The sequence below is a fragment of the Gobio gobio genome (assembly GCF_949357685.1).
Source record: "Gobio gobio genome assembly, chromosome: 1".
Classification (NCBI taxonomy): domain Eukaryota; kingdom Metazoa; phylum Chordata; class Actinopteri; order Cypriniformes; family Gobionidae; genus Gobio; species Gobio gobio.
In genome coordinates, this window is record NC_137097.1 from 76,505,667 (window position 1) to 76,520,701 (window position 15,035).

The 15,035-nt window shown below is 45.4% G+C and overlaps 2 protein-coding genes across 2 annotated transcripts in view; both read left to right on the plus strand.

Moving 5' to 3' along the window:
- Nucleotides 1-15,035, plus strand: part of LOC307125013 (E3 ubiquitin-protein ligase TRIM35-like) — a 302,217-nt gene that overhangs the window by 46,204 nt on the left and 240,978 nt on the right. The window lies entirely within an intron of this gene.
- LOC307125371 (uncharacterized protein) lies at nt 1,224-12,806 on the plus strand. The gene is made up of 6 exons (XM_079815212.1): nt 1,224-1,250; nt 1,366-1,422; nt 2,033-2,094; nt 2,347-2,416; nt 9,924-10,098; nt 12,252-12,806. Exons 2-6 carry the CDS (start codon nt 1,404-1,406, stop codon nt 12,412-12,414), a joined length of 489 nt encoding a protein of 162 aa, XP_079671338.1. The 5' UTR covers nt 1,224-1,250; nt 1,366-1,403; the 3' UTR covers nt 12,415-12,806.

Sequence of the window (15,035 nt, forward strand, 5' to 3'; positions counted from 1 at the left end):
TCTCTCTCTCTCTCTCTCTCTCTGAAGTGAGTACACCCCTTTTTATAAATACAATGCAATGGCAATACAGGTACTCTGTATCAGCCAAGTAACAAAAATGATTGTAAATTAAATAAGACAGAACTAGAAGTACTATTCTACCTGAAGTAATTCTGGTCCACGCTGTTAACACAGTAGAGGGGATTCTTTCCCCTTTTGTCTGCTCCACAGATGAATAGTCTTCTTTCAATCTCTGCAAGCATTTCTAGACAACAGCAATTAAGAGTAAATTGAAAATCTGTTCAATGTCTGCTTTCAACATTACAAACAACTATTTGTACCTGTTAGGAACTCTTTGCGTAGGGCACCAGTGTCTATGCCTGCTTCCCCAAAGAAGGTCACCTTTAGTCTGGATTTAGGGGAAGATTTCTTTTGACGCTGCCACTGTTGCATGCCTCTAATGAATATGTCGGTTCTTGACACACAGATGGAAAAGGTGTTGGTTTATCAACTTTACAGCTGATTGAATTCAAAATGTCCCCAGAACTTGAAAGAGAATTACAGATGTTTTGAATTACAGATTTATATACACATACATATACTGTATTTTTGCAGCTAAACAAAAATAAAGTTATAATTTCCTTAATATACTAGTTCCACCTTTGAAAGGTCTCTGTAGGAAGACTTAACTTGTCATCCTCAGGTTCTGCAGATCTGCAAACATAAAAATAGAAATATTACTAATTACTATTGTTAGCTAATTTCTTAAACAAATGAATTGAGAATATTGAATACTAATACAGTACAGGGGTCAGCAACCTATAGGTTGACATGTATGTCAAAATTAGCATGCACAGGGTCAATTGCTGGCGCGTGAGCAAAAGTGATAGTCCGATCACTCAAAGCACTTCAAGAGGTGTTTTGAGACAAATTACAAATTACACTATAGTATAAACATTAAAGTATAAAATCTTGTTGAAGCCACATGTAACTTTTACTTCTTGCAAAAATTTACAAATAAATAAAAGGAGTGTGAGCAATGTTATACACACTGTAAAAAATTCCTGTAAATTTACATGGAAATTTAACAGTAAAATGATGTTTTCAAGTAATAACAGCAAGTTGCTGTTATTTACATTGCATCATGGGAAGACTTGTTCACTTCGGGTTGCGTGGTCGACCAACAACAGTATTGCACTGTTATTTAACAGAATCATACTATATTTTTTTTCCAACGTGAAAAAGGCGGAATTTTGGATTATCTACACGAGGTAAGTTTGCAACTATTTATGATTGTATTTGCCTCTTTTTAAATTACTTATTACTTTAAAATATTACAACTTAACATCAAATAACACTACTGTTATTTAAATCTGGCGACTCTAGGTAAAGGGGTGATTGAGCGACCGACGAATCGATTGTACATGCAAGCATCAGATACAGGTAAGTATCCCTCATTGTCATCCAAAATCGATATTTTACTAAACGTTATCCATCAAAATATGACTGGGACTCGGTAGGAGTGAACAAAATCGATTGTTTTTTGTTGTGTGGTAACTTTTAACGTGCGCCAGAGTCATGTAACTTACGTTAGCCTATCTGCTAGTGTTTGCCACTACGTCCGATTTTAACCTTCAAGTAACGTTGCTTCTAAAAATAATATTATAAAGATCAAGTGAAGCCTTTGTAATTTTAAATAGGCTAGAAGCCGGTTAAGTTAGTGAACGGGTAACGTTATACGATAGCAATCAAATTGCTCGCGAGTCGTGAGCTCATTTGCACAGACACACACACACACAAGCGAAGTTTTCATGTGCTAATCTTTTTGTCTGTTAATGGTAAGTGAGGTACGAAATGTACAATTCTTGTTGTAGTATAATTACTGCATATGATTTTGCAAACCGCTACTGGTTTGATCACACAACTATTCGCGGCATGCCAATCTTGGACCGCATCTGCAACAGCCGTTTTATGAAGACGTATTTAACGTGAATAGATGGGATCGGCTAGTTAAGCTATCTGTTCTTTACAAAACATCTCTTTTTTTATCTAGTGGTTCAACTCCTAATGGCTCACTTCGCAGAAAAGCATGAAGGACTCATTCTACGAGAAAATGTAAGTTTGTCTTTGTGTTTGTCTTTCATTGTGGTTGTTAGTTCTTGAAATTACACCTGTATAGGAATGGTTCAGCCAAAAATGAAATTCACTCAAATTTACTCACCCTTATGCTTTCTAAAATTCATAAGAATTCAAGGGGCACAGATGAAGATATTTTAATGAAGAAATTATGTCTGTTTCCCTATAAAATGCAAGCAAACTTGAACTTCAGACTCCAAAAATGTCATAAATTGTTATTTTTGACTATAGATGTCTGCCACTCCTGCTGACCTCAAGAAGACGGATAAACTGCCTGTGACTCCTCGTTTGATCCTGCTTGGTAAGTATATCATATTAGACATATCTGCAATTTGTTTTACTAAAACAAGGCTCACACAAGTTTTACTATTAGAAGTTCCACATTTATGTGCCTTACATTAACATTTATGCATTTGGCAGAAGCTTTTATCTTACATTGCATTCAAGGTACACATTTTACATTTGATCAGTTCTTGCTTTCCCCTGTGAATCGAACCCATGACCTTGGTGTTGCCAGCGCCACGCTCTACTGTTTGAACAACAGGAGCTACAGGAAAGCCTTATTCTAGAATCCACTGTCTTTGAATCATGTTGTATTGCACTGTGCTGGGCTACGTTTCTCAAAAGCATCATAAGCCTAGATATATTTTATCTAGATAATCATAGCCACCAGTTGGTCTCTACGATCAACTTAGGCGAATGATGCTTTTGAGAAACGCAGCCCAGGTTTGAATTTAAAATATTTATTCAACTAAGCCAAGTCTTATTCTTAGTTTGAGAATTTAGTTCACCTATAGAAACCTCAGTTCCCATTCAGTCGGTCACTCTCGACGCCACGTCGGAGTACCGACGAATAGGAATCTCGCTCGCGAGAGCCAATCTACTTCGAGTGTAACTAAACGAGCCAATGCACATTGGCATGCAATGATTGCACCAGGTGCTCATGCCACGCCGTGCGGGTATAAATGAGACACAGGTGATTGTATCAAATCAACCTTTTGCTTCGGAGCCGGGTGGTAGATGGTAACGCCAGATATCACTCACTACTTCGCAGTCCTGACTGAAGACGGAAGCCGCCTTTCGGAAGCGATCTCTTCAGTCGGTGTTGGTGTGACGGCACAGCAGCGGTCGCGTGGTTTTCGGATCATCTCTCTGTGTTGTTTGTCTAGAGCAGGGGTGTCCGAACGCGGTCCTGGAGGGCCACTGTCCTGCAGAGTTTAGCTCTTACTTGCCTCAACACCTGTATAGAAGTTTCTAGTATGCCTAATAAGACCTTGATTAGCTGGTTCAGGTGTGTTTAATTGGGGTTGGAGCTAAACTTTGCAGGACAGTGGCCCTCCAGGATCAGGATTGGACACCCCTGGTCTAGAGCAATCACAAAGGCTGTTCTCACAGCTGGTTCGGTGCGCTAGGTGGAGAGCGCTGAAAAGCCGTTCTTACGGCTGGTAAGAGAGCGCCTTCGTGTGAGAGAGCGCGCACGTCAGGCTGCACCCACCCCCTGACTGTGTCGCCGCGACCCCGCCCCCTGCGTGCTTCAGCACCAAGGAGAGCGTCCTTCTGAAAGAGCAAACACAGATAGAGCTTGCGTCTTTTTCAAGATGACATTCTATCTGTGTGTTTCTGGATGCGGTGGTTACCTGTCACCAAGGGATGGTCACCAGCGCTGTATCTCGTGTTTGGGCGTTCAGCACGCTGAGGCAGCGTTGGTGGATGACTCATGTTCTCACTGCGGGAACATGACCATCTCGGAGTTGCGGTCTAGACTCCATCTCGCAAGGGGTGGAGTCCCCGTGCCTCTGCCTCGATCTAACCCTCCACAGAGGGTTACTTCAGGCAGTAGCGCGGGTGATTTGAGGGTTACGGTGAGCGCGCTTCCCCCAGGGAACCAACCCCCGGGGAACCCTCATCCCTCACGCACTCCGCAGCCAGTAGAGCTGCCGTCGGAACGTGGTGGGCCGTCCTCGAGATGTGCACCATCCGTATCCTTCGGGGCTCCCCTTGATGATCAGATGTCCATCGCTGCATCGGAGGGAGGGTCAGACTTCTCTGGAGATGACGTGTCGGCGCAGGGGGCTCCTTCGGGAAGATCCGCTGTGCCCGATACGGATCCGGAGATGATGGCCATGCTTTCCCGGGCCGCCGAGAAGATCGGGCTCGTGTGGAACCCTCCACCGTGTCCCGAACCTTCAAGGTTGGATGATTGGTTTCTCGGGGTGGCCCGTGCTGGTTCTCAGCGCCCCACCCCGGTTCCTTTCTTCCCGGAGGTGCACGAGGAGCTCACTAGGTCGTGGACGGCACCTTTTACTGCCCGAAACCGGCCCAGTGGATCCTCCTCTCTCACCACCCTCGATGGCGGACCTGCAAAGGGTTACACGCAGGTTCCTCCCGTGGAACGGGCCGTTGCTATGCAACTGTGCCCTAACTCCACATCCAGGGGGAACCCGTGTCTCCCCTCCCGAGCCTGTAGGTACTCGTCCGATCTGATCGGAAAGGCCTACCAGGCTTGTGGAGAGGCAGGCTCCGCCTTACACGCTATGGTGTTGTTGCAGGTTCATCAGGCCCAGGCACTGAAGAACCTGCACGAGGGTGGTCACGATCCCGCAGTTCTCCAAGAACTGAGAACCGCAACGGACCTCGCGCTTCGTGCGACGAAGGTTACGGCGCGGGCCGTGGGTCGTGCGATGTCCACTATGGTGGTCCAGGAACGCCATCTCTGGCTGTGTCTGGCAGACATGAGGGAGACCGACAAGATCAGGTTCCTTAACTCCCCCGTCTCCCAGACCGGCCTCTTCGGCGACGCGGTCCAGAACTTCGCCCAGCAGTTCTCGGCCGCACAGAAGCAGACTGAGGCCATCAGTCACATCCTGCCACGGCGGTCAGCTGCTGTCTCCACCCCGCCGCCGGCAGCACCTCAGTCTGCTCGTCGCCGAGGGCGGCCGCCTGCGTCTGCCTCCGCTCCCACGTCGCAGCAGCAGCCTCCACCCAAGCGACGTCGTGGAGCCGGGCGCAAGCAGGCCGCCCAGCCCGTCCAGGCTCCTGCCAAGAGAGGTGGCAAAGGCAGGGGCAAGGGCAAGCGGCCCTGAGACGGGCGACCCGGAGATGGGGAGGACTGCTCTTCTGGAGACGGTGACCGCACCGCTCCATCCCCCGGAGGAGGGTCGGGAGGAGAATTTTGTGTTCCGTTTTGTTTCTGTTCCGCCGGTACCCAAATTTTCAATAAAAGAGCAATTTCCTCCATCTCTGGGTCCTCAGGGGGCTCGGAGAGTTGTGGCCGGTCAAACGCCGGACCACACTCATCCTCCCCCTTCGCCAGCGGGCAGCAGTGGACGACCTCCTCACGTTCCTCCTGCCCACCTGTGGAATCAGGTAAGTGTTGCACAGCACACTCTCACCTCGCTGCGGGCCGCCTCCACGAGACAGCCGCCCCAGCCCGGTACCTGCATTCCACCTCGCTGCCCCACCGTGGGTACGCCGGTGGTCCCTATGGTCCCGCTTGCACGGTCTCTGCGAGCCTGGCTAGAGCTCCCCAGTCCGTCTCGCTGGCTCATTCGGACCATCAGGCTCGGCTATGCGATTCAGTTCGCCCGGCGCCCCCCCAGGTTCAAGGGCGTCCGCTTCACCTCGGTGAATGCTGCAGATGCCCATGTCCTGCGTGCGGAAATCGCTGTCCTACTGGCGAAGGACGCGATAGAGCCGGTCCCTCCAGCCGATATGAAGACCGGCTTCTACAGCCCGTACTTCATTGTACCCAAGAAAACCGGTGGGTTACGGCCAATCTTGGACCTGCGAGTCCTGAATCGGAGCCTCCACAAGCTACCGTTCAAGATGCTCACGCAGAAACGCATTTTCGAATGCATCCGTCCCCAAGATTGGTTTGCAGCGATCGACCTGAAGGACGCGTACTTTCATGTCTCGATTCTTCCTCGACACAGGCCGTTTCTGCGCTTTGCGTTCGAGGGTCGAGCATATCAGTACAGAGTCCTGCCCTTCGGGCTGTCCCTGTCCCCCCGTGTCTTCACGAAAGTCACTGAGGGGGCCCTTGTGCCCATGAGAGAACAGGGCGTTCGCATCCTCAACTATCTCGACGACTGGCTCATTCTAGCACAGTCCAAGGATCAGTTGTGCGAACACAGGGACCTGGTGCTCAGACACCTCAGCCAGTTGGGTCTTCGGGTCAACTGGGAAAAGAGCAAACTCGCCCCCGTGCAGAGGATCTCTTTTCTCGGTATGGAGTTGGATTCGGTCGAACAGACAGCGCGCCTCACGGAGGAGCGTGTCCAGTCGATGCTGAGCTGCCTGAACACGTTTCAAGGCAGGATGGCGGTTCCACTGAAACAGTTTCAGAGGCTCCTGGGGCATATGGCGGCCGCTGCGGCAGTAACACCGCTCGGCCTGCTTCATATGAGACCGCTTCAGCATTGGCTACACGGCCGAGTCCCGAGATGGGCGTGGCAACGCGGCACTCACCGGGTGAGCATCACACCGGCCTGCCGCCAGTCCTTCAGTCCATGGTCAGACCCCTCGTTCCTTCGGGCCGGAGTGCCCCTGGAACAGGTGTCCAGGCACGCTGTGGTTTTCACGGATGCCTCTGCCATGGGCTGGGGAGCCACGTACAACGGGCATGCAGTGTCAGGGGTTTGGACGGGCCCGCACCTGCATTGGCATATCAATTGCCTCGAGTTGCTAGCAGTGCATCTTGCTCTGAGCCGCCTCAAAGCGCGGTTACGGGGCAAAGATGTACTGGTCCGCACGGACAACACTGCGACTGTTGCGTATATCAACCGACAAGGTGGTCTGCGCTCCCGTCGCATGTCGCAACTCGCCCGCCATCTCCTCCTCTGGAGTCAGAAGTGTCTGAGGTCGCTTCGGGCCGTTCATGTCCCTGGTGTGCACAACCGTGTGGCCGACGAGCTTTCACGAGCTGCGCTCCCAGGCGAGTGGCGACTCCACCCCCAGGTGGTTCAGCTGATTTGGAGACAGTTCGGGGTGGCACAGGTCGACCTGTTTGCCTCCCCAGAAACGTCCCACTGCCAGTGGTTCTATTCGCTGACCGAGGGTACACTCGGCACGGATGCCCTGGCACACAGCTGGCCCCAGGGGCTGCGCAAATATGCGTTTCCCCCAGTGAGCCTACTTGCACAGACTCTGTGCAAGGTCAGGGAGGACGAGGAGCAGGTCCTACTGGTGGCGCCGTACTGGCCCAACCGGACCTGGTTTCCAGAACTTATGCTCCTCGCGACAGCCCCTCCTTGGCCGATTCCTCTGAGGAAAGACCTTCTGACTCAGAGACGGGGCACCCTTTGGCACCCGCGTCCAGACCTGTGGAAGCTTCATGTCTGGCCCCTGGACGGGACGCGGAGGTTCTAGGTGACTTACCCCAAGAGGTAGTTAACACCATCACTTCGGCACGAGCACCGTCTACAAGACAGGCTTACGCCTTGAAGTGGAACCTGTTCGTCGAGTGGTGTTCTTCTCGCCGAGAAGACCCCCGAAGATGTTCGATCGCGTCTGTGCTTTCCTTCCTGCAACAGGGGTTGGAGCGTAGGCTGTCGCCCTCCACCCTCAAGGTTTATGTTGCTGCAATATCCGCCTATCACGACCATGTAGAAGGTAAGACGGTTGGGAAGCACGACCTGGTCGTCAGGTTCCTTAGGGGGGCGAGACGGTTAAATCCTCCTCGCCCCCCCTCCATACCCTCTTGGGATCTTGCTCTGGTGCTCCGAGCACTTCAGAATGCCCCATTTGAGCCTTTGCAGTCAGCAGAGCTAAAGATTCTGTCAATGAAGACTTTGCTGTTGGCTGCATTGGCCTCCATCAAGAGGGTAGGGGACCTGCAGGCATTTTCGGTCGACGAATCGTGCCTAGAGTTCGGGCCGGGTGATACCCACGTGGTGTTGAGACCCCGGCCTGGCTATGTGCCCAAGGTTCCTACCACTCCCTTCAGGGACCAGGTGGTGAACCTGCAAGCGCTGCCCCCGGAGGAGGCAGACCCAGCCCTAGCTTTGCTCTGTCCCGTCCGCGCTCTGCGGGTTTACGTGGATAGAACTCAAAGCTTCAGAACCTCAGATCAGCTCTTTGTCTGTCACGGAGGCCAGCAGAAGGGAAAGGCTGTCTCCAAGCAGAGGATGGCCCACTGGATAGTGGATGCCATAACCATGGCTTACCAAGCACAAGGTGTGCCCTGTCCGCTCAGGGTGCGAGCACACTCTACTAGAAGTGTTGCATCCTCCTGGGCGCTGGCACGTGGCGCCTCGCTGTCAGACATCTGTAGAGCTGCGGGCTGGGCGACACCCAACACGTTCGCTAGATTCTATAGCCTACGTGTAGAGCCGGTCTCCTCCTGTGTTCTCACCTCAAACGGGTAGAAGCACTGAGAGGCCCCGGCTCTTGTCGGCTTGCTGCGCTACGGCGCTTATTTTCTCCAGAAGCAAACTCTGTGAGTCCTCCACCGCCCTCGGTGCCAGACGTGGCGGAACGTCTGGCATCAGGCCCCTTGCCGCTGAATCCTTGAGAACCGGTATTGGGCTTGGGCCATATGAGTGACCCTGCGGGGATCCCATATTTTCTTCCACGGTCGCTCCTACGGGAAGCCCGTGTCTTTCCCTTGGGAGAGCCTTCCCTGCAGTGGGACTGAGCCCCCTTCTCCTGGCGGGCTACGGCTCAGCATTGTACTCCACATAACTCCTTCGGGGTACGGTGTGGGCTCCGCAGCGTTCCCTTCTTTAGGGCACGCTTTCCCAGTGTTATCCAATAATCACTGAGCGGGTCATGCGGAACAGCGGTGATGGACTTCCCGGTGTGAGCCCCGTCTCATCAGGTAAGAGAGCTCAGGTGGCTCACACAGGGCACTGGATGGGGGCAGAAGCCATGGCGCTTTGGTAGGGATTCCTATTCGTCGGTACTCCGACGTGGCGTCGAGAGTGACCGACTGAATGGGAACGTCTCGGTTACGTATGTAACCCTCGTTCCCTGAAGGAGGGAACGGAGACGCCACGTCCCGTCGCCATGTCCTCTGTACCCTGCTGGGGTGCCTGTCTACCTACCCGGCTCCTCAGCAAAAGGCTGATTTGATGCAATCACCTGTGTCTCATTTATACCCGCACGGCGTGGCATGAGCACCTGGTGCAATCATTGCATGCCAATGTGCATTGGCTCGTTTAGTTACACTCGAAGTAGATTGGCTCTCGCGAGCGAGATTCCTATTCGTCGGTACTCCGACGTGGCGTCTCCGTTCCCTCCTACAGGGAACGAGGGTTACATACGTAACCGAGACGTTTTTTTTATCACTATACACTTTGTGTTTGACCTTTTTTCCCATCTTGAATGATGGCTTGCCGTTAAAGTGCTAGTTCACCCAAATATTTGAATATTTTAAATCTGTCATTAATTCCTCACCCTCATGTCGTACCAAACCTGGAAGAACTTTGTTGATCTTCAGAAAATATATTTTTGACTGAGAGCTCTCGGAGTTCATAAAAAATATCTTAATTTGTGTTCTGAAGACGAACAAAGGTCTTTCGGGTGTGGAACGATACGAGGGTGAGGAATTAATGACAGAATTTTTGGTTAAACTATCCCTTTAATTAAAAAAGACAAGAACAAGGTTTGATGTTGTCATCCTGTACTCGCAGTCAGGTTGTTACAAATCAATATAACATTTTGTCAATGGGTCAGCAATGTCACTTAGCATTCAAAGACATGACTTTGTGTGCCGTTGTCAGGTTATGAAAGAATTTTCTCACTGCCTTTTCTACACTTTCTAGAGATCATAGAATAAACATTGTTCTATTCATTCCTTTATGGTTTAGGTGAAAATCCGGGGCAATGGATGAAACGGTGGATGATCAGCCTGGAAGGCCGAGTAATCTGCGAGGGTGTGCAGCCAACTTTTCTCACTGGACTTGCTGCATTGTTCTCTTTGTATTATATCTTTAATTTGCAGTACCAGGAGGAAGCAGCATCCACACTGGAATTCATTCAAAGGTAAATTTGCACTTATATTATTTATTTCTATTTAATTTGTTAGTATTAGTTTGGTGAATCAAAGGAATAGTTCACCCAACAATTACATTTATCATCTCATGATTTACTCGTCCTCAAGCTAACCTAGGTGTATGACATTCTTCTAATTTATAACTGCCATTTTGTTTTGTTCTATCCTCTGTACAACCTACTTTGGGTCAGAGGTCACCCTTCTGCCGGAACTCATCTCTCTCGTAAACGAGCATAAGGCTTTTGCCGGAAGCCAGTCATTATAGTTTATAAAAGTTTAAATACCTTTTATATTTTTCTTACAAGACCACATCGCTTGACCTCAGAAGGCCTTTAATACCCCCAGGTAATAAAGGTTGAGTAAATTATGGGATAATAAATTTAATTTTTGGGTGAACTATTTTTTTCACAGTGGTAGTTCATCCGAAAGTGAAATTTCTGTCATTAATTCTGTCAGCAATGTCGTTCTACACCCGTAAGACCTTTTTTCATCTTTGGAACACAAATTAAGATATTTTTGATGAAATCCGAAGTTATCTGATCCACACATAGCCAGCAACGTCATTGCACCTTTTGACATCCAGAAAGGTAGTTGAAAACATGATTTAAAAATTGTCAACGTTACTGCAGTAGTTCAACCTTAAATTTTATGAAGTGATAAGAACTTTTTGTGCACCAAAAAAGCAAAACAAAAATTAAGATTTTATTTAACAATATGAACTGTTGTCATACGTAGTGAACTAGTATACGTAGTGCAGGATTCCTTGTTTACATCCGAATGCAAACTCAGTATTGGCTGAAGCTGAACACGTGAGCAGACATGCATACATGTGATTTTGTCACAGGAAAAATGTCTTAATTCGTGTTCCGAAAATTTACAAAGGTCTTACGGGTGAGTAATTAATGACAGGAATTTTATTTTTGAGTGAACTAACCCTTTAAGAAATAGTTCCAGCTAAAATAATGATATCATTTACTTTACTTTGTTCTCTCAAACTTGTGACTTTTTTTTTCTTTAAAAGGCCATAGTAACACAATACAATAATATATAATTTGGCAACATTTGTGAATGCATTAACTAACATGAACTAACAAAGAGATATACATTTGTTACAGTATTTAATATAGTTCATTGATTATGTTAGTTCAGTGCATTAACTAATGTTAACATGTACACCCTTTTTATTTTAACAATAATAATGCAAATGTTGAAAATATTTAAGATTAATACATGCTGTAGAAGTATTGTTCATTCTTAGTTCATGTTAACTAAAATTGTTAAAAGAACACGTCGACTTTTGGGGACTTTATCTTATTCACCGTATCACTCCGTGCGTGCCATAACTCTGTCTGACGCACCCCACGCTAGCCTAGCTTAACACAAAGTCTGGAGGTAAACGGCTCCAGCTAGCCTACTGCTCAATAAGAGACAAAATAACACCAACATTTTCTTATGTACATATTGTGATGTGTATAGTTACATTGTGTACAAAGACCGACAGAAAATGAAAAGTTGCTATTTTCTAGACTGATATGGCAGGAACTGTACTCTCATTCGTGCGTAATGATCAAGGAACTTTATTGCCGTATGATGGGTGCAGCGGCACATTGATATTACACAGCGCCTGAAAATAGGCTAACTTCCGTCTACATAACCTACGTGACAACCTGCTTACAGAGAGCACTGGAGACTATTTTCAGGCGCTGTGTAATATCATTGCGCCGCTGCAATCATGGGATGGCTCAAAGTTCCTTGATCATTATGCAGGAATGAGAGTATAGTTCCTAGCCATTTCGGTCTAGAATACGATGTAACTATACACATCACAACAGATAAATAGGAAAATGTTGGTGTCATTTAGTCACTTATTGAGCAGTAGGCTAGCTGGAGCCGTTCCAGTCTTTGTGCTAAGCTAGGCTAGCGGTGGGTGCGTAAGACAGAGTTATGGCACGCACAGAGATGAGACTGGTATTTATGGATTTATCTAACTCTAGGGGATATGGTGAATTAGATAAAGTCCACAAAAGTCGGTGTGTTCCTTTAACAAATTACATTTTATTGTAAAGTGTTACCAAAATTTTGATAATCAAAATCATACCATATAAAATCATTGTTCACTGAAAATATCTCTCTTATTTTAAAGACGTTTTGTTGGAATAAATCCTGAAAAGGGGACCAAGGCTGCACGAGGAAAAGTTACATCCAAAAAAACTGGGAAAACGGTGCAAAAGAAAGCCATAACTGTCAACACCAAAGTGTCAGACCTTTTAAAGAGACTCATGGACTTTGAGTGGGACTTCGTTTAAAAAGTGTAGTTGACACACCCCACACCCATGCAGGTTGGTTTCTGAAAAATGTGCTGGCCTGGTGAGTTATACTTTATACTTTTATACCAAGTTATTTAGGTATTAAAAATGCTGATGCTTTGTTAAAGCCTGTTCTAGTGTTTTTTTTTATTTTTGTTTTTTGTTTTTTTTATTAATTATTGGTTTGTTTCAGTGCAATTGTTTTTTGGAGTAATGTTTGGTGAAGCCTGATTCAATTTGTATTTTATATACTGGAGGATTGTCTATATATTGTTTGTTTTTGTTTGTATGTTTGCTTTTTTATTAGCCATTTTTGTATTTTGATATGTTGTTGGGTGTTTATTTTTTTATATGCACTGAATATTACTTGAATACTTTTACATTTTTATCATCATAATAAAAAAAAAAGACTAACTTGGCTCTATTCCTTTTTGTTACCCATAGACAAATATAAAATGCTGAGTTATTAGTTATTATAGCATTTAAAATGTGAATTATTGGGTTGTGACTAGTATGTAATTTAACAGATATCAATGTAAAAAAATTCCCTGTAAAAAAAACGGTAATCTACTGGCAGCTGTGGTTGCCAGCATGATACTGTAAAAATACGAAGCACTACTGTTTTTTAAATTAACAGCTAAATTCCGTTTTTTCAGCTACAGTAGACAACTGTAATTTAACCGTTAAATTACAGTTGTCTACTGTAGCTGAAAAAACGGAATTTAGCTGTTAATTTAAAAAACAGTAGTGCTTCGTATTTTTACAGTATCATGCTGGCAACCACAGCTGCCAGTAGATTACCGTTTTTTTACAGGGACATTTTTTACAGTGCAGATATGACAGTACTATAATGCAACACACATTGCCACAGATGGGCTATGGCCTGCCGCAGACGAATAGCTCTCCAGGCACAGTGAATAACTAGACACCTTAAAAATGGCACTTTTTGACAAAAAGTTTGCTGACCCCCGGCCTAGTAGATGTGATTACCGTAATCCACAGTCTGATGCATGAAACTCAATGATGTCACTATCAAACGTGTTCTTGCACACTGGACATTCAGCAGTCTGGTGCAAAATTAAAATGCAGGTGAATTAAAGTAAACATAACATAAACCAAGGCAGCATCCTCCAGAGATTTGCTTAAAGTAATTGTGGTCACACTTTATGTTAGGTGTCCTTAACTACTATGTACTTACATAAAAAAAATAAGTACACTGTACATGTGCTCATATTGTATCGCAAAACACTTGTGCAGCTATTGAGGTGGAATATGTGTAAGGTTAGCGACATGTTTGGTGGTATGGCAGGGAAGGGTCATCAAGATTAATTATAGATCTATAATACATCTATGTAAATATAAATCTACATCTATGTAAATATAGCTGCAAGCAGCAATTATCAGAGCCATGCACAAGGAAGAAGACATGCCAACATGGCTGGGCGTGTCAGACCAACTGATGAGCCTATTTTCAAATATAGTGGAGGGTTCCTTTAAAATAAAGTGCACTATAAAATTCTGCCATTATTTACGGTCACATTCATTAAATGTCACATTTTGATGTCTGGGTGTACAAATCTGCATGTACATTAGAACAAAAAAAAACATCACCTTCTCTGTCCAGATTTCAGAGGTGCCCGATTCAAAATTTTCCATTTCAGGAAACTTCTCAAATTCCTACAAAAGAAGTAGCATAAACATCTAACCAGTGTTTTTAGAACTCAATAAAACATTAATGTAGGGATGCAACAATCTATTGGCTAATAATGTCCACATCAGTATAATAAAAAAAATTTCCTTGATGCCATATTTAAAAGGAATCCTGACATATGTTGACGAGCAAATATTTAGTTAGTATTCAGTGGTTTCCAACAGTTTATAAGATGTTAACAAACATAAGGAAGTTCAAAAGCAAATCTTATTATAAAAGTACTTTTACTTACTATTAATGAGTTTTGATCCATAATATAAATGACACTTACATGAGGCTTTTCAGAATTCGGGCAATGATAATTAGAGTTAAAAATATCCAAGAAGTTAAGAAGTTAGCAAATGTAATTTAAGATTCAGAATTCAGGTATTGTGAGTAAAAAAAAAAACTCCCCAAAAAAAAAAAACCATTCTGTTTATAACTTGGACAAGTTACTCAGTAACATGGAAAACATGTTGATATGGAGATAATAAAAGTTATTTACAGTTGTGTAATCATTCGTTTGGAATAAGGTAACCTGAAAGATGTCATTCTACATAATTGGATATCAGAATTGATGCATCCCTATATTAATTTCATTTACACGCAAATTTAGTTTGTGCAAGTTTAGTTGAACAAAATTCTTTCAACAAACATAAGAAAAACACAATCCCTCACATTTTCAGTTTGAATGTCCATAGAATTGTCTTGAAGTGGAGACTTCTCCAAATCCTACAAAGGAAAAAGAAAAATATAACTTAAAAAAGAACTTTAACCCTCTGGCTGTGTTCAAGTCATTTTGACCAAGAGAGGTTTCCTCTCCCCACCTCCCCCCTTAAAAAACAAAAACTACTAGTTAATAGGGCTGGGTATTGACACAAAAATCCCAATTCGGTTCAATTTCAATTCACAAGCTTTCGATTAGATTCGA

Excerpts from the sequence above, each read along its gene's own strand:
- LOC307125371 (XM_079815212.1), top strand. Across the intron at positions 2,095-2,346 it reads GACTCATTCTACGAGAAAAT|ATGTCTGCCACTCCTGCTGA; the intron begins GTAAGTTTGTCT and ends TTTTGACTATAG. Across the intron at positions 2,417-9,923 it reads TCCTCGTTTGATCCTGCTTG|GTGAAAATCCGGGGCAATGG; the intron begins GTAAGTATATCA and ends TTTATGGTTTAG.